General features: G+C 48.7%; 1 protein-coding gene and 1 long non-coding RNA gene across 2 annotated transcripts in view; one reads left to right on the forward strand and one right to left on the reverse strand.

Annotated features, from left to right (window-relative positions):
• Positions 1 to 2,250: 2,250 nt before the first annotated feature.
• Positions 2,251 to 19,633, forward strand: part of LOC142771552 (uncharacterized) — a 116,161-nt gene continuing 98,778 nt past the window's right edge. Inside the window, exon 1 of the long non-coding RNA XR_012885985.1 lies at positions 2,251 to 2,483. This is a non-coding gene — a long non-coding RNA (uncharacterized LOC142771552). The remainder of the gene's footprint in view (positions 2,484 to 19,633) is intronic.
• LOC119164888 (B-cell receptor CD22-like) overlaps positions 8,849 to 19,633 on the reverse strand; it is a 45,033-nt gene continuing 34,248 nt past the window's right edge. The window contains exons 5-8 of the mRNA XM_075873185.1: positions 13,205 to 13,510; positions 11,883 to 12,218; positions 10,879 to 11,220; positions 8,849 to 10,313 (exon numbers count right to left, since the gene is read on the reverse strand). Of these exons, the coding sequence (XP_075729300.1) occupies positions 10,090 to 10,313; positions 10,879 to 11,220; positions 11,883 to 12,218; positions 13,205 to 13,510 (1,208 nt within the window). The 3' untranslated portion in view covers positions 8,849 to 10,089. The remainder of the gene's footprint in view (positions 10,314 to 10,878; positions 11,221 to 11,882; positions 12,219 to 13,204; positions 13,511 to 19,633) is intronic.

Below are 19,633 nucleotides of genomic sequence, written 5' to 3' on the forward strand. Positions count from 1 at the left end.
AGAAAATGTGATAAATATGCACAAGTAAAATGCAGCAACGTGGAATAAGTTATACAAGTAAATGGAATACAGACTAAAAAAACAAATTTTAACAATCATAAGTACAACAAAACACTGCATAGAACATATATAAAATAAAAGAAAAACCCAGATACTATGGACGAAACGAACAGAGGAACGAAAAAAGCAAAAAAAACATGAGTGGCTGTGGCACCATTAACAATGCACGGATATGAACAGGTGTAGATAATATTACACAACTTAGAATTCTATGGTGTCCAGCAGAAAAGTAAATAATGTGTTTTTAAAAATAGCTAATGATGAAAACTGCTTAACGTTAAGCGGAAGACTGTTCCAGGTTGATAACGACGTGAAATAACCAGTGTTTTCCATAATTAGTATGGACTAATGGCAATAATAAATTGTTGTTAGCTGCAAATCTTGTTCTGTTGGTGTTTGCTATAGAACAGCGTCTGGAAATATGTTTACTGGAGGAGGGCTCTTCATTATATTAAATAACACTATGGATAAATTGTATTTAACAAGGTTGTCTAATGATAGGATTCGGTTATTATGAAGAATGTCGGACACACAGCAGCTGAATGAGCTGAACGTTAACATACGGATGGCCTGATTTTGTATACGTTGCAGGGGTGCTATGTGTGTTGCATATGTGGTACCCCATGAGGTGATGCAGTAGTTCACATGACTGTGAATCTAGTATCGTCATGCCATGCCAACTAGCCCAAGCTGCCACACTTTTAAGTGGTAACAAGCCCTCAAAGTGAAATCACCAACCAAAAATGCAAACAAAAAAAGCAAATATGCGCGTATCGGCAAAACGAACCTACCTCTAATCGCCGCGGAACATGCAGAGCTCCATGCCTTCGCCCGTATGACAGTTCCTGCGGCACCACACAACAGCACAGTGTGGCTACATGAGCGAATAAAAAAACTGCTAGGAAAAAAAACAAATTAAAAGAAGCGGACGACGCCAACCATCGAACTAAAGCTAACTGCGCATCTGCGTGTAAACGCTGCCTTCGAATCACAGCGGCGCAGCTTTCCTGCTTCGTCACTGATAAGGAAATCCACTATACAAGTCACATGGCAGATCGATGATGTCTAATGTGGGAACGTCTAATGAATATTATAGCACCACGATCACTAAACGACAAGTTTAGTGCCATTCGCTCAAGTGCTCTACAAGACGTGGACGGGGGTTGTGCGGTCCCTATGGAAAGGGACGCGAACAGCGGAAAGCGATGCTTTCGACCCAGTCTATGGTGTCAAATATAATTATACTCTGTAGGTAAGGACATTCGCGATAAGCGGACGACGAGATAAGGTAACAACGCCGAGCGCCAGTCGGCCTGCTGACGGCAGTGGATGCCTATCGGCGAAATTACGCTCACAAAAACTCGTTCCCGTAATACTAGCGCTTCGCGGGAAATCTGAATTTTCCAATCAGTGAACTCACCTATGACAATCCGGCCCCGCCACGGTGAACTAGTAGTTAAGGTATTCGGCTGCTGACCCGCAGATCATGGGATCAAATCCCGGCTGCACGGCTGCATTTCCAATGGAGGCAGAAATGTCGTAGGTCCGTGTGCTCAGATATGTGAGCACGTCAAAGAAACCCCAGGTGGTGGAAATTTCCGGAGCCCTCCACTACGGCGTCTCTCATAATCATATGGTAATTTTGGGACGTTAAACTCCACATATCAGGCAATGGATCCTCAACCTATGACAAGCCTTTCGCGGGCAAAAAACTTCTTTCGCGGGTGAAAAACGGGCCATGCGGTGGACGCCGGCGTTGCCTCCTACCACGGCGGTTGCCATAGCAACGGTGCAGAAGGCATGTTCTGTCCGAGTTGCGTCTTCCCGCCGAGAGATACCCGCCGCCGTCAGTGGACCAATGGTGGCGCGCCGTTGTTACTTATCGGTTGGTCACGCCTTAAAGGCAAGCAGACAAATGTCGCCAACTAAAACCGAGCCGAACACCGACGTGCCGCGTCTGTCGCTTGGCAAATCGCTGCTTTCAGCCGACGTCACCGTAGCGCCTCTATCTTGGTCTGGCGGCGGCTACCAAACGGCGTGGGCTTTCCGAGCTCCAGACGTGACTGGCAGATGATAAGCATCTGCGGCATGCTGCGGCATGATAACGACAGCAGGAGCAAGGTTTCTGCTTCCTACGGCAGACACCGGCTGAAAGCGCAGATCCCTATCAAGGCATATCGGAGTTCGACTCCGTCTGGAACCCACGCTTTTCGCTGTTCGCATTTTTTTTTCACAGTGGCAGTACATTCGTCATACTTGCGAATGGGCAGTTCTGAAACTGTTCGCCAGTTATTCGCGATTGCCCGTATATTGTCACCAGCTCGGGTGGTCGCTGTCTACTTCAGAACGTGTCAAGACCTGCGTCGGGACTGTCAGAGGGTTTTTCCAAGGTTCTCCGTATGATGCACCTTCGCTGTTTCTCGGTAAGACTAAAATCCTCCATCAATTTGCCACACGTGGGCTTTGCACTTGTTCTCTTAGTTTTTTTTTATTACGAAAGCCTGTTTTTTGTAAATAGTGCAGTCTGAATAACGCTTGTCCAGAGTAGTCAGTTAGTCACAGTTCTCTTGCTGAAGTGTGCCATGAACGGCGCTGTAATTACACCGAACGTAGTCACGCAGCATGCTACAGTAAGATACAACTCGAAAAGTCCGGAGAAACCCTGCCAATCCAATATAAGTGCGACTGCCGACCACCTCCGCAACGAAAGTAGTAGTCCCACTTGTGCAGTCAGCAGGGGAGTTACTCTTGATGTGTCCACCTAGCGGACATGTCCACTTCGGCGGAGCTCATTTACCCAACTCGAAAAAGCGGCAAGCCGTGAAGTCACGGAAATCTCCGTGTCGTTGCACCGCACCCGCCAGTACATTTCCAGCATAAATAGAAAGTGCGCTAAATATAAGCAAACTTGACAAATCAGAACTTGCATATGAAGATGTTCAGTTGTTTTAGAACAATCCAGGGAATGTGTACTGACCATACTGATACGTACAGTACGTCAAATTTTTACCTATCACGGATGAACGGAAGTTTTTTTTTTTTTTCTGTGTTGTCATACAACTGAATTAGGTACCAAAGAGGGGGCTTACCACACGAGAAGGCTAGCTAATAGAAAACAAATAGATTACCACTTTACACGTTCTTCTTGAGAAGTGCATCCAAATTCCCCACAGCTCATATGTCTATATGTCTATGACCGCTGCGGGAACGTCTCGTGGGTCACCATTGCTTGATGTTTTTGTCACTTTAAAGATTGGCAGCTTTACAACATAATAGTCAGGCGTCGTGGCTGCTTTTTGCCCGTGTACCACGAAGAACAGTAATACCTTGTGAACAGTGCAGGTATGCTGCACGGATGGATGAATTGAATGGATTGATACGGCTGTACCCTTTAGATGGGGCGGGGGCTCACGCCACCAAACCGGTGCATACACCGTTGCAGAACGCCACACACCGGCGTGGCGACGGAACACAGCAGATGCTAGACGGCGCTGCTGTGGGGAAGCGCTTTAAAAATGGCAGCCTGTTTGTGAAACCAGTATGTACGGCTTCACTGCAAAAGGAGGCGCCACGAATAAATGTCCACCACATGGTACACTACAGCAAGTAAATACCCTGTGTTCTAACTTCCAAAAGACCTAATGCTGCAGTAAGTTAATTTTTCAGGTGTACAAAAAAGGAAAAAAAATGTTTTATGGTAGCTTAATCTTGTAAGGCTCACCCACGCTTTTTTTTCCCTCTGGGATTTGGGATGTCTGAGGTGTGGGCGTGATGAAATTTCGTTTTCGGAATTCTGGAAGAAAAAAAATTAGATCGCCCCCGAAATTGGTTCGGGCATTTGTTCCCGAAAGTATAATGTACGATCTTGCCAATCCTTCCGACAGGCTCTTTTTTGATAACTCTAGAAAAAAAAAGTCATCTCTTGGTGCGTCAGCCTTGTTATCGAGGCAGTAGGCTCAATTTCTAGTGAGCCCTCTTTTATTCACCACAAACTGGTGGCTGGAGCCCATCTAAAACATTTCATTAATTTTTAAGCTTCAGAGGCGGCGAAAAATTGGGCATGTAGCGTTTGGAGAAAGTAGAAAACTGCGCACGCGGGCGTTTATTATGTGGAAAGAACATGATAATCCTGTATCTAAATGAGCTTTCCAAGATGAGGTGGGGCTTTCACAATCACCAAGCCTATGAAACGATTCATTATTTTGGTTAAAAATATTTATTTTCTTAACTTTTAGTGAGTTTTCTGCTGGTTCCACTTCTCTATTGACTTAAATGTAGCTGAGGCTTCCAGTGAAGGCAACTGACACCTGAATTGGCTCCCACCGATGTACTTCTTTAATGAACTGTACCTCGCACTGGTTCTCAAACTGTGATCACAACATCAATTCATAGGTAGAAGGTCTGAAAGACACTGGCCTCAACAAGTTTTAACTAAGTAAGCGCCAGGGGGGGGGGGGGGTAGTTGATGTGATTTTGTAATAATGGCGAGAGCCTTAGATGTATTATCGTACGCGAAAAGAAACCCATGACGGCAGTGATAGCGTCAACACAGGAGATTCAATGATTAGGCCACCTATGACCGAACGTGTGACGTCATTCTTACGTCATCACATGGCATCATTACTTCATGAATGGGTCGTGTGAGGCACAGAAAGCTTCCAACACCTTTGACCTCGGAGGTGGTGCAAAACCACATTCGGTGAGTCAGTGAGAAAACTATATTTGGGCTGAAATAGGCGCGAGTTAACTCAACGTCACTTGGTGGACAAAATTCTTTCGGGTGGAGGGGGATCAATATATTCGAATGAGAAGACGAAAAAAGTGGTTTACGCTTTTCATTCGCCGTAAGCAAAGTCATAAACGATAATACATGTGACTATATTCACCACGCGTTTACAAATGAGCTGCGCAGTCGACATGAATATGAGAGAGAACATTGAAACAACCTTATACTGGTAATAGCGGCTTAGCGCAGTTGGCAAACTCTTCTGAGCTAAATCTGAACGCCCAAGAAGAAGGGTGTGTTCTGCAATTGAATACCTCACATTCCTATTGCATGGTGCGTTACGCGTAATCGTTGATTAAAGCTTAATGCAGTTTCAATGTTATAATGTTCTAGACTATATTTTATCATAACTCGGATGTGTACGGTGCCTTGATAAGAAGCTATCAATATACAAAGGGACGCATCCGAGTGACTGAAAACGGGATTACCGAAGAGTGCTTAGTATACTGTCCATTTCACCAACAAACAATTACCAGTGATTTTATAAATGGTAGGGTAATCACGTAATCTGAACTCCTGCCATTTCGTTGTAATGATCTCCCGCTATCAAGAAGTCGCGTCTTGTATGACATGGCATGAAGAGCACTTCACCGAAACTAGAATGGGCTTTACTCAGCAACCAATATGGGTAAGGCGGCACGTGTTGCTATTAAAAATGACAGCGAAATACTTTCGATCGACCTTCATGATAAACTCTGTTAGTTAGCATTTGTGGTGTCCTGACTTACTCCTTAAGTCCACGTTTGCACGCACTGTCGTTTAGATTAAACGTTCTGGCTAACTTCATAAAACGTTTCCCAAGGTTAGTTTGCCAAAGATAGTATTTTTGGTAAGAACAGCGAACATTTAATTTTCATCGTGCGTGGCACTTGCATTATCGAGACAAATATACTTACAATTACACCTTGCGCAACAACAGCTCCAAACGGTTCAGGGAGCCTGTGAAACAGTCGGGAACCTTTGGTCTCCGTCACGCGTGCGAGTCTCGGTGGTTTCTTAGGAACCTTCTTCCCAGGACGCAAATAAAGTCTGCGCGCGCGCGTGCGTGCGTGCGTGTGTGTGTGTGTGTGTGTGTGTGTGTGTGTGTGTGTGTGTGTGTGTGTGTGTGTGTGTGTGTGTGTGTGTGTGTGTGTGTGTGTGTGTGCGTGCGTGCGTGCGTGCGTGCATAGCCTCCTTTATTTTCTGTGCCTGCGCTTTGCCGCCGGGATCAAAGGGAGCCGACCGTCAGGCTGAGTTCCCGCAATCACCACCAGGCGGCGCTGCCTTCCCAGAACCGGCAGAGCCTGTTCACTGACTCCGGTGCTACCGCCGGCACTGACGGGTGGGTCCTTCGTTGCGCGTTTGTAAGCGCGGCAAGCTTAAAAAACAAAAGTGTGATACCACTCCCGTGTGCCACTTAAATATTTAGGAGAAAACATATGCAAGAGAGAAAGAATAAGTACGCAAGATAGCACATTGAACAGAACACCATACCTTCAAGGAAACGGTAGAGAAACTTGTTTATTGCGTATTAATTCGTTGCCCTCGCTCAGGTTCTCTGATAGCACTATTAACGCTTCCCTCGGGAAACGTTCCGCAGCCTGCACAGCAATGACTGGTCGCCGCGTCACTGATCGCCGCGTCACTTCTCGGGGCTTTTGTCGAAGGCTGCAAGTAGCGCGGATATTCTTCGAATACGCTAGGCACCACACCTTTCATAAGCCTTCGTGTTTTACATCCTTGCTTAAAATCAGAAGCAGCGAAATGACGACTGCACACGGTTGAGTAGCTGGAAGTGGTGTTCGGCGTCCAATTGTCTCGTGAAATGACTTTTATCCACTTTTGCCGCAACTCCTCGTCGCTTGGAATTTCGTGGACTGAAATTCCTACTTCCTTCTTTTTGCTTGAAGACTTGCAACCGGGCACGCAACAGTACGACATCGCACCTGACGCGGGTCATCACAGCCGAATGAACCACGGAGACTTGTGTGCGTAGGCCGCTGCACGAGACAGAAACGAGAGAAACCGTAAACTAACATTCCTGATTACTTAGCGAAATTCGCTGATAGGTGCGCGGAAAAGCCTCGCGAGAAAGAAGCGCGAAAAATGATAGCAAAGCAGGAAACCGGCCCTGCAAACACGAGGTGCAAACGACGTTGTTTGTTTACACGCACTCACTTATTGCCGCGTGTCATCTGTTCACGCAACACAATGAAGCAACAGTTAAATATCGTACTTGCTGAAAGTACTACGCTGCGAAGATAGGTGCGCGGAAAAGTATTGCCAGAAAGAAGCGCGAAAAATGATAGCCGCGCTTGACAACGGCCGTGCAAACGCGGGGTACAAACGACGTTGTTTGTTTATACGCACTCAGTTAATGCCGCGTGTCATCTGCTCACGCAACACAATGAAGCAACAGTTACAATTATACTTGCTGAAAATACTTCGTACCGTTTTGGTCGTAAATAATTGGTGTTGCAAACGTATGCGACACGAACAAAGGTTTCCTGGAGATGCGTCGCCGTGGCTGAATGCGCCGACACGATTCTGGGATGCGAGCGCCCCTGGTGTACAGCAGACGCAAAAAGAGAGGAGGATGCGGGAGGCGGCCGAACGGGCCCGGCGGACTGACTGCGCGGGCACAGAAAATAAAGGAGGCTATGGTGTGTGTGTGTGTGTGTGTGTGTGTGTGTGTGTGTGTGTGTGTGTGTGTGTGTGTGTGTGTGTGTGTGTGTGTGTGTGTGTGTGCGTGTGTGTGTGTGTGTGTGTGCGTGTGTGTGTGTGTGTGTGTGTGTGTGTGTGTGCGTGTGTGTGTGTGTGCGTGTGTGTGTGTGTGTGTGTGTGTGTGTGTGTGTGTGTGTGTGTGTGTGTGTGTGTGTGTGTGTGTGTGTGTGTGTGTGTGTGTGTGTGTGTGTGTGTGTGTGTGTGTGTGTGTGTGTGTGTGTGTGTGTGTGTGTGTGTGTGTGTGTGTGTGTGTGTGTGTGTGTGTGTGTGTGTGTGTGTGTGTTAGAGAAAGAGAGGAAGGAAGGAAGAAAAGAAGCTTGCACGACTCAGTTACATAGGTGTTTGACAAGCGTGCTGTGGTCTTGCAGCATGCTTGTGAAATTACTGTGAAATTCTCACAAATTTTTCCCATATTACTGTTCAACTAAAATGTATCAAGAGCCAAATTCAATTCGAGCTAGTGACATTCTTCAACATATACGGCGTTGAATGTGGCTTAATCCGGTATTTTCGGCAATGGCGCTTGGTTTCGTTGGGGCCACAGAAATGTCTCCCAGGTGAGAGGTATAGGTAGTCTTGTCGAAACGCTTACTTGGCTTTGCTCACTTCGAGGAATAATAGCGATAGAAGCCAGCGGCTGCACGTCCTGTTGCATCGGCTTCACGTGATTTTTACACCCGTTCGCACTCTTGAACACGTTTGTGCTATTTTTTTTTTCCGAATGAACGACAAGTGTCTGTCCCATTGCGAGTCCAAAGGGCAACTCCTCTTAAGAGCCAAAGCACGATCTCTACGTCGCAAGACAACAGGGTACTGCGATTGGCGTGTACTTCCTCACCCAAGTATGGAGACATTTGTGAAATAGGCATCGGTGGTGGTGAGGAGGGTGAGGGCTACTTGTAGCGAAGGGCAGCGAAAACTGTTGTTCTGCGAGCTTTTTGCCGCAGATCGACCCACCAGAACCTCGTCGTCAATGTACGTTTTGACCTTGCTGTTTCGCGTTTTTTCTCGTTTGTCTCAGGCCACCAGTCGTTGCTCTTCGATATGCAGTATAGAGCGTCACTGTGAAATCAAGTTGCTCATTATCTTTTACCAGCTGGGTTTAAATCTAGGTTCTTTGGTGTTATCGATCACTTCGCCTTCATTTAAGTGCTGGTACGCAGCCGGCAACCGAATTTGAAACAGTCCTTTACTCTAAACAGAATGCATGAGACACTACGAAACTTTGGTAGGTGGGATGTGCCTGCCTGTCCCCATTTCAGTTTTTCCTGTAATGCCACTCGGCTGAACAACCTGTCATAAGCTGCAGAAAGAATATTTATTGTCGTGGTGCTTACAGGAGAAGCACTGCATTTTACAGGCACATACAGATTAAAACTACCTCAATAACAATAGCAACGTGGCTTAGAACTCTTTTTTGTGAGGACACCGATGCAAGAGGAAACTGGGCTTTATTCTTAAAAACTACTGTTTACGTTGTAACTACCATTTGGAGCTGGACTTGCTGATTGATAGTTAATTATGGTCGCGGCCGTACTACCAGGTCTATGGTAACGGAGTGGCACCTGTTGAGTAGCTGGTTTATACCTACTACTGACACAGGCACATCACAGACAATGAAATTATGGTGATTTTGTGCAAAACGATACGAAGAACTAATACGTGATTGCAGTGTGGAGCTGCAAAAGTCATCGCTTTGTTTACCTCGTTACGGTTGAAATTTGAGTTTGCTGGTACATTATACTGGAAGAAAATAGCACCGGTAGAGGAAGAACAAGCAAAGACATGACACAGATTCTAACGCTTGCTCTTGCATCGTTTGTCATCGCCTGTCCTTGCTAAACCAGCGCTATTCGGTTGGACAATATTGCTTACCCCCTCGAAATTCTTTCCTGTTGTCTTAAGCGATAGTAGCAATAGGGTCTGCACAAAGTTCTTTCTCGAATATTGTCTTCATAACAATATCCTTTAGACGCAATTGTTATCCAGTCTAACATGCCAGGCGATGGCGAACCGCAGTTCTCCCAACATCGAACTTAAGATATCTGCCATTCATCGTGGTATAATGCAGTCTAACCCGAACGTACTTGCTTAATTTACACTCATCAATGGAAACCAAACACTTCAATGTTATAATAGTGGCAGGTTAATGCACCGCAGCAAAGTTAACGCCAAATACTCTCATGATAAAGGACGGTAGGCTTCAATACACCGATACAAGAGGGACGTCAGAGTTCTTCAAACGCCGTGGTTAATTGTGTTCGGATTTGAAACTTTACCATTTCTCATCATAAATCCTAACAGTGCCTTGTAATACATACTATCGTGAGCATGGGGGCAAACTTTAGGTGTAGGCACACAGGAGGATTCACTCGGATGCTACCGATAGCGTGAAAAGACGAAGTATACTCTGTGCAAAGCACTTAAATGTACACTGTGCAGGCAGTATCGGTGTGTCGGTACATTAAGGTGATCATCCATTGAAGGCGACACATTGACAAAGTCGCTGATCGCAACGCGCACTGCAATAGTCCGTGTTGTCAGCTGCACGAAGCGTCCGAAGCGAGGTACGCCTTGTGTTCGGCACGCTTTAGAGAAGCCGTGGCGTTCAGCAGCCGTGATCTTCTCCGGTGGTACTTGAACCACAGCACCGCTCCGATAGCCGCCGCTAACCCTAACGTGGCGGCCACAGCGACGCAGATGATGACGAGGACCGTGGTGTCCTTGGGTGGAGGCATGGCGGCGTTTTCTGTCGATGGTATATCTGCGAAAAAGAAAGGTTGAACAAAGTGAGACGTCTTGCTAAGTTAACGTCACGAAACGGAATGTTTGAAGCGCGCACCTCTTTAACGTGGGGATATAGAAATGAAATCTACAGTTCGGAATACCCAGTTCGTGATGAGCATACGGACCACACGTTTAAGCTTGGCTGGTTTAACCATTTGGGCAGAATACTACAGGTGATAGTTTCTATGGTCACTCAGTAATTTACGCAGTCCTGTCATCGTAGTAGTAATAGTAGTACCAGGCATCATGCAAGTCTTGTGAACAGAGGTGGAGTTAATAAGGAAATAAATAAAAGAAAATAGGCTTCCTTTTTTTAGGCGCTATTTGAGCCGAATCGCTCAATGTCTGAAGGCAAATGTCAACCATTGAGCTTTGCACACACGCTCCCGGCACCACGTATCAATGACTACATTTCAAACCTAGCGGCAGATTGGCATCACATACACACACGCGTACGAGCTTACAGCTTCGTTAGCGACTGTTTTCTACAATGCGGAACTGGCTGAATCATTTATATCGTTACATTTAGGCAAGCACCTCACGTTTTCTGAGGCTCTGGGCTGGTGCCAGGGTCCTGACGTAAGTGACGAACGCGTTAGATTCCGTCTCCAGCCTCGCCAGCACCAGGTAGTCCGTTGCCGGCCTGAGACCGGTCAGCAAAAGAGGGTCCCCGCTGGTCTCAGTGGAGGTTACCCAGAATCCTCGCACCGACCTGTTACCCGCCGTCGCGTCGAACAGCTCGATGCGTAGCCGCGTTTTGGTGGCTTTTACTCCGTGGGCCTCGCCGCTCCAGGCTCGACCGTCCCGACGAGAAAAGCACGCGATTGAGAACGAAGTGTCCGTGTAGTTCCCAACAGTGCAATCGAGGCTGGATGCTTGGTCACCTGCAGCATATACGGAGAATCTTAAAGGCATGGTCGCATGCACTGGAGGGGGGGGGGGGGGGGAGAAGGAGGCGCTCTTCTATCGTCCTGAAGGGGGTGCCAATGATGTTGCATACGTTCACACAGTGAGACTTCTCACTTCATGTTTCAAAGCACAGGTTTCTGGAACACACGTTTTTTTTTGACAATTGCGATCAGCGGCACCTTATGCCACAGTAAAGGTAATGTGTACACGGTCGGTCGAATCTATAGGGTGAATGCCTGAATAGTATTCTTACCGATAAAACGGGAACGTTAGCTTTATTGAATGTATGTAATATGACGTTTATGGTGTCGATTAACAAAACAATAATTTCCTGGGCTAGATATTGAGCATCAGGTTCTATGATGGCTTCGCTACATATGAGGTGCCCCCCTTAAATGTGCACGCCCTTTTACTTCCCACCTCCACCCCGGAAAGCTTGGAGCCAATAGCCGGCTTATGTAAGAAGCTCGTGATCTCTTCATTATTTTTGCGTCCACACAATGATCACACACATAAAGTAGTTGAACTGCCTAAGAAAATTTCTGGTTACGCCTACGCTGATAGTGTGTGTCCCTGCCCGAGTCAGGGTTTCTCGTACAGGGATGCACAGCTGCCATCGAAATTGAATCATTCTTACGCCGCAACTGGAAGCGGTTTCTGCAAGGCTCCCGCTGCGTGCCCACGGCGTTCCTCGCCCAGCAGAGAAGCGTCGCGTGAAACAGATGCGCGTCCACAATAACTTCCAGCTGGTTCGATCTCCGGTGTTCCGGAATCCCCTCTTCCAACCATGCGTATTGTGTTCCGGCACCCTTGGTTCGCGTCACCTGGCGCCTCTTTCCGGCGGCGTCCTCGGCGATCCAAAAGAAATGCAGCTCTTCGCCGGGATCCGCGGTCACGTCGCAGGTGACGTTCAGTTGCTCGTTTGGCCTTGCCGCCAGAACCTTGTATTGGTGAACACCGCAGCGTGGCGCGTCTGTAACAGGCAAGGTGATGGTGGCGGGCTGATTAGCACTGTCATACATAAGTGTTTACTGTGAAGAAAATGAGAAAGCGACGAGGGAAAAGAGACAACCGATAACTTTGTACTAACGTAGGAAAGAAGGTTTAGTGAAAAGGAGAAAAAAAGGAAAAAAAGAACGCATGTGCACGCGGGAGAAAACGAAACACGCACACACACATAACGAGAGCATTTTGGCTACAATTGTTGAGAGAGGCTGTTAGATCGCAAAAAGCGCAGTAGCACTTGCAAATCTTTTTTCATTGCCCCCTCCCCCGTGCTGGGTAGCAAACCGGATGCTCATATCTGGCTAACCTCCCGGCCTTCCTTTTCATCTCTCTTTTTGTTGTACTAACGTTTATTAAGCCAATAGCCTTAGAGGCTTCGTCGAACGCGAAAAGTGGTCATAGGCGTCAGCGTTGCCTTCTTCAACATGCGTGGTGTAAAATATCAGCCCGCGATCACGGCGCGTGATGTCACGGATCGACAAAACTTGTGACGCTATCATGACGTCACGTAACAAGGACATGACATTATCGCTTCGTCAAAGTTTGGCTGATCACGGAGGCAGTGCGAAACCAGGTGAAGTGTAGAAAGCCTCAAGGATTGGGGGCATTGCAAGCTTTGTACACAACGCCTAGCTTTGCACTGGCTCTGTGATCCACGCCCTCTTTTGACCAAAGGATAATATATTGCGAAGTGTCATCATGCCACATCGTGGTATGTGATGGCGCAATGTCGTCCTGATGAGGTCTTACATTTCGTCAATCTATAACGTCATCGTGATCGCTGACATTTATGATGACGTCATGCAGTGAAGTCATCGTGCCATGAATTTTTCGTCAGTGTTGTCGACGCCAATGGTCAAATTTCGCGTTTGATAAAGCATCTAAGGCCTCCGCCTTAAACGCCCTGCGCCTTCCACCATTCATGACCTTTGAAACCGAAGACAATATACTAACGTCTAACACGAAGCTCCAGGGGGACGCTCTCCACGCTCTCGCCATCAGCAGTGTTGGCCTTGCAAGTGTAACGCCCGGACTGGTCGGCGGTCACGCCTCGGATGACTAGGTAGCGAGACGTCACTAAAGCGTCGGATGGTCCATCGTCCCCAGTGAGCTCCTTCACCGGCGTTCCGTCATGACGCCAGGTGACGTCGACGACCTTCGATGCAGCCAGCACCAAACACTCCATGTAGACGTCCGCACCCTCGACAATGTGGCTAGCATTGAGGCCCGCGCCAAGACGAATGCTAACTTCCGTTTTATCTGCGAGATGTGTTTGGGCAATCAGAATGTGTAATCAAAACGTTTGACCGGAAAAAAAATATTCGACAATATCAAAAGCTCATTTTAACGGGCACCTGTAACGTTGATAAGCTACATTTCAGACTAAGACGTAAGTGCACACTTTATGTGGCATCACGCACGAAATGAGAATACACAGGACGAGCGCGGACTGACAACTGTCAAAGCTCGACACATGAAGCATGCTGTTCGAACAGAAAGAAAGCGCACGAAATGAACGCACAAGTACGCACAAAAGGAGCGCGAACAACTGTCCCAATTTTTACTTCCTGGAGTGCACGGCAGCTCTTCCGATTCACGAGTCCGATAAGCGCACGCGTATGAGAGACCCCTGCTCCGCGGAGGCAGAACTTATAGAAACGCGACAGACGGCGACCACGCCAAACACGAGCCCATCACGCCATCTCGCTACTGTTGACGAAAATGCGCTGAAGTTGCTCTGAGGACTGCCAAACGGTGTATGGTGTATACAATTGGCTTGCCTAAAGCAGGCGTGGCAACGGACAGTTTGTAGAGTAGTGGTTAGCACCATGCGCTGGAGATCGCGAGGTCACTGGTTCGATTCCCCGCGACAGAATCTTTCTTCCTCCTTTTTAAATGCAAAGCCGTATGGTCAAGCTCAATCCGGGGTGCGGCGTGCCCACTCTTACTGAATATGCACGTCCCCTCCCCCTCTCTCTCTCTTCTCCGCCTCGCAACACCACCGCAGACAGCGTCTGTCCGCGTTGCGTCTGTTAGCCAACGCTACCTTCACTCTCTCTCTCCTCTAGATATCTCTCTCCACACCGCTTTCATCCCAGTGCGCATGCGCGACCTCTTCCTACGCTCTCCCATCTCTCGCCTCACAATGCCGACGCATGCAGCGTCTGCTGGTGTACGCTCGCTTTCCCTCCCCCCCCCCCTCCCGTGCCTGAAACTTACCCGTGTCCCCTCTCTCCTCTATGCGTTCCGTCCCGCGGCATTTACAACCACATTGCGCATGCGCGTGTCCTCCCCCTCTTCTCTCTCGTTGCCTCAATTCTTGCTTCGCAACGCCGACGCAGGCAGCGTCTACTAGCGAGTTTCTTGATTGACAACACTGACTGCTTTTGCAGCGCAACCGTTCTCTGCCACACCAAATATATAGACACTGGATCTTTACCTTCAAGGTTGTTATGCCTGCGAGTCCACAGCGAACGTCCGTGCCTCTGAAAAAGGCAATCTGTGTCAAGGCCAGCCCGCCTGACACGAACAACTCAACGGCGTCATCACGCCACGGCGCCTTTCTGGCGCGCACGTGCAGTGAGTCATCTCAGCCGCGAGCCCGTCGAGTAAACAACCGGCGTCTTCCTGTCTGGCGGCTGACGCAATGCGTGGCGACGTCACTCGTCCTTGGGTGCAGCCCCCTGCAGCGCAGCCTCTCCAGATTTGATGAGAAAGAAGGACGCAGCCCAGCGGCGACCTCATTGGAGGATTCTGACCTCGCGACCAGCGGCGCTTGGGGTTGGACATTTGGGTTGGACCCTGGGCATATAAAAGAAGCCCTGCGGCGCGTCGAGAGAGACCCCTTTGACAGCGGACCCATTTAAGAGTAGAGCTATGTGTTAGAGAGGAGAGCTCGGCTCTTCGAGTCTCTGTCGGCCCCAGTGCAGAATTTGTAACGCCTCTGTATATATGCTGTACATAAACCTTGTTTAACTCACCGTCGTCTCGTCCGCTCGTCTATCAGCTCTGCGCAGAAGCAGTCGCGAGCTGAGAAACCTACGCTACCAAACGGCAGGTGACCTTTCCGGCGGAGTTCGAAGCAGTGGCGCCCTCGGGACCGTGTTGGCGTCGCCGTCTTTCGAAACAGTGGTTGCAGCGGTGAAATTTCGAGGCGCCCTTCGTAACGTCGTCGGAGGCGCGCGTCGCAACAGTGGTTGGCAGCTGCGGGATCGGCCGGCGTCAGCGACATCGATGCGGTGAGTGCCTGATGTTTTCCCCTCAGTTCACCAGACTACTCTAGCTCAGGTTATAGTAGTTTAGAGAAGGGCTGTGTGAGGCATTAGAGTGAGCTTTGATCGTTTCAAGCCAAGTCGAAGTGCTTTGAAACCAAAGTTAATGCGGATGGGGTAAACACGGGAGTGTGAAAAATTGCTTGCGCGTCTTGCTAGTTGACTTATAGTGGGTACGGCAAGTAAATTGCTAACAGGGGCAACCAGCAAGAGGCTAGTGTGAACGATGGAGAACCTTAAAGTGAAAAAACTCATTGAAATTTGTGAGGAACTCGGCATTTCTTTGGGCTATGCGATACGAAAACAAGCGATCCTTGAGATCATGAAGGATGGGGGAGTGCGGCTGAGGAAGTCGATGAGGCCTGGGTGGATATCAAAGCACGCCACGAGGAGGCTGAAAGGCGAGAAGCTCGCGAACGCGAAGAAGCTGAAAGGCGAGAAGCTCGCGAACGTGAAGAAGCTGAAAGGCGAGAAGTTCGTGAAGCTGAAAGGCGAGAACGCCGTGAGGAAGCCGAGAGACAGGAGTGCCACGAGTTGAAACGAATAAAATTGGCAATCCTACAGTGTTCGCAGGCGCCTAGCGTAGCTTCTCCGACGATTCAGGTCAGCGGTTTTAGAATTCGGGACCAACTGCCACCGTTCGTAGTAGGCGAGGACATGGCGAAGTATCTCGTCAAGTTTGAGCACGTCTGTGAGTGAAACGCTTTGGAGCGGTCTCTTTGGGCGCAGAACCTGTTAGCTCTTCTTCCCGGCGAAGTGTCCGACGCGATAACTTGCTTGTCGAGGGAAGCGTTTGAGAGCTATGACGAGGTTAAGGAAGTGCTCTTGAGACGTTATAAGTTGTCACCCGGGGCTTTCAGGCAGAGATTCCGGTATGCTAAAAAGGGGAATGAGTCACACGTTGACTTCGCGTTTCGTCCTAAAGCCGATTTAATTGAATGGCTCAAGGGCGAAGGTGTTTATGACGACCGCGATAAAGTGGTGGAATGCGTTGCATTGGAGCAATTCTACCGCTGCATCGAGGAAGATGTCAAACTTTGGCTGCAGGACAAACTTGGTGAAGTACAGCTAAACAAGGCAGCAGAGTTAGCTGAGGAGTATTCTACTCGCCGAAAGTTGCATAGCAGGGCAGTGCGCGTTGAAAAGGATGAAAGGAAAGAGGGCTTTTCAAGGAAACCTGATCAACGGAAACCCACTCCGCACCGTAATTTTAAGAAGGACCCGTCTCTTACGAAGGACAGTGTAGGGGAAGGGCAAACAGAAGCGGAGAAATCGAGTGAGGTTTCTAAACAACGCACTGATACCACACGGGCGTTTGAATCACGGAAGCCGCTAATCTGCTACAACTGCAAAAAGGAAGGGCACATCGCAATAAACTGTAAGCAAAAGTTTGAATTTGCAACAATCCGAGAATCGGAAAAGAACATGCGGTTGTTGGAGCCGTATATCCAAAAAATTAGTGTGAATGGGCAAACGTGTCGAGCACTTCGTGACTCAGCGGCAACCATGGATGTTGTCCATCTTTCATTGGTGTCTCCGGATGACTTTACAGGAGAATGCGCGTGGATCAGGCAAGTCGCCGAGGAGCAGAGTGTTTGCTTACCAATCGCCACGGTTGTCATTGAAGGTCCGTGCGGTAAGTTTAGCACTGAAGTGGCTGTGTCTGCCGCGCTAAACGATCGTTTTCCTTATCTTTTCTCTAACAACTCAGAGCAGCTTCTCAAAGAGCAGGGTAAATCGTTCTTCCCCAACTTAGCGTACATGGCCCACACGCGATCACCAGCGCGGAAGCTTTCGCAGGAGCTTGATCTGGTTCAATGCGGTGAACTCTCAAGTGACCTTGTCGGCGGGTCGACGGAACCTCAGAGAGGAAATTTTCCGCGTGAGTCATGTGAGCAGTCACGCGAGCGGCCCATCGCCCAAGCGACCGGCGCGGTTTCCGTAGAAAGGGGAGACGACATGGCGCCATTGAGTCAGAGCGAGAGGGCTGCAACGCTCTCGCCTGTAGCGGAAAGTTGGAGCGAGCTGTCGAGGGTTGATCGAGAGACGCTCATTCAAGAGCAGCGTGAGGACCTCTCGATTAAAGCGCTAGAGGAAAGCCACATGAAAGCTTCACAAATGTTGTCGAAGGAGTATTACGACAAATCGGCGAAGAAGCGTGCTTTTGAAGTAGGAAGTCAGGTAATGCTGCTGCAGCCATCCAAAAGGAACAAGCTTGAGGTTGATTGGGAAGGGCCTGCCAATGTAATATTGAAGCTTCCCGATACGAATTATGAAGTGAAATTAGGAAGGCGACAGAACAAAATTTACAACTTGATGAAACCCTACGTTCAACATCAAGCGGTCGTAAATCTGCTTTTGAATGCTTCAGATAAGAGGGAGCAGAAATTTTTAGTTCTAGTGAGGTAATCGAAAGGGAATCGGAGGTAACCTTGGAGCAGTTGAACATGGATCCTAGCTTAAGTGAAGTCCAGAAGGAGGACCTGAGAAAGATTGTTTCCGAGTTTGGAGACGTGTTTTCGGACCGCCCCGGAAACACGAGGGTGATCGAACACGATGTCAAGCTAACTTCTGAGGAGCCAATCCCTACCTAGCAAGTCGTATCGTTGTTCCCCTGTGCAACGTCGCAAGTGTGAGCCGCTCTTGGTACCGCATAGGTATCGTCGCCTATAAGTGGCCGGTTACTGAGATGTAGCGTGATACTCCGACAGCGCAACTTTGACGTTCGCTAAAGAAAAAAAGGAAAGCTAAACGCTAATGCAGGTGCATTGAGCAGTGCGTTCTAACTAGTCCCTTCTCCACCTTTTGGTTTCTCGCTGGCGATTCGGGGCAAACATTTGACCTCATCACGACATTAGCTGAGCGTTCTCGTCCAGAGTGAGCTCAAGGAGCCAACTTTATGTTGTATTCTAATTCATTACGATGTTGTACGTGTAAAAAAATGAGTTCTCATTTAAGAGTCTTGTGTCCCACGTGTGCCTCTTGATGTAGAGGGAACGAAATTCCGATAGACACGTAGCTAAGTATATGTTGTACTATACTTTGACTGGTGTTCTGTCGGGTGAGCGAGGGCACTTGCTTGTGTCGTGTGTTGTCTGTTGTCGAACCGTTCTTGGCAAGTTGCAGAACCACCGACAAGTGCTGAAACCAAAGATCGTGAGACGAGCTAAGCTGATTGACAAGTTGTGGCGACAAGCAAGTGGAGCTGGCATCCATCCTCAAGAATGGGGTGTGTTCCCGGAACGGAGCCTGGAGCTGCATTCTCCCCATGGCCCTGGAGGCGAACCTGGAGGGACCTGGCGAACGAGCGCGCCTGACATCCGAGCCACGTAGAAGCAGCTCATCTTTCCGGCGCATTGTCTGGCGGCGGGGGTGCTGTTATGCCTGCGAGTCCACAGCGAACGTCCGTGCCTCTGAAAAAATTCCGCCATATCCACGAAGTGAATTATGATGAGTGGGCGAAGCTCCGGAGGTAAACCTGGTAAACCATGAATCCTCCGTACATTTTGCCCACTCGATTTTATTACAACGCTCACCCTAGCGTACGTCGCCGCACTAAATCGAACGATTGCCTTCCACCAATGGCACCCGCCATATGTGACATCATTCCTATTTTATAAGATCTCGCGTCTTTCATCAACTACAAGTACCGCTTTCTAGTTTATAACATCTTGCATCTTTTCATCATCAGCTACAAGTACCACCATCTAGTAAACACTACAAGAACTAAACGAGAGGTGGCTACATACAGGAGACGGTACCGCCATCTAGTGAACACTGCAAGAACTAAACTAGAGGTGGGGACATACAGGGGACGGTACCGCCATCTAGTGAAGACTGCAAGAACTAAACTAGAGGTGGCTACATACAGGCTACAGGGGACGCACAGCCCACGCCCTAAGGAGCTTCGCCCCTAAAAGGAAATCTGTGTCAAGGCCAGCCCGCCTGACACGAACAACTCAACGGCTTCATCACGCCACGGCGCCTTTCTGGCGCGCACGTGCAGTGAGTCATCTCAGCCGCCAGCCCGTCGAGTAAACAACCGGCGTCTTGCTGTCTGGCGGCTGACGCAATGCGCGGCGACGTCACTCGTCCTTGGGTGCAGCCACCT

This window comes from Rhipicephalus microplus, chromosome 9 (genome assembly GCF_043290135.1).
Source record: "Rhipicephalus microplus isolate Deutch F79 chromosome 9, USDA_Rmic, whole genome shotgun sequence".
NCBI classification, from domain to species: domain Eukaryota; kingdom Metazoa; phylum Arthropoda; class Arachnida; order Ixodida; family Ixodidae; genus Rhipicephalus; species Rhipicephalus microplus.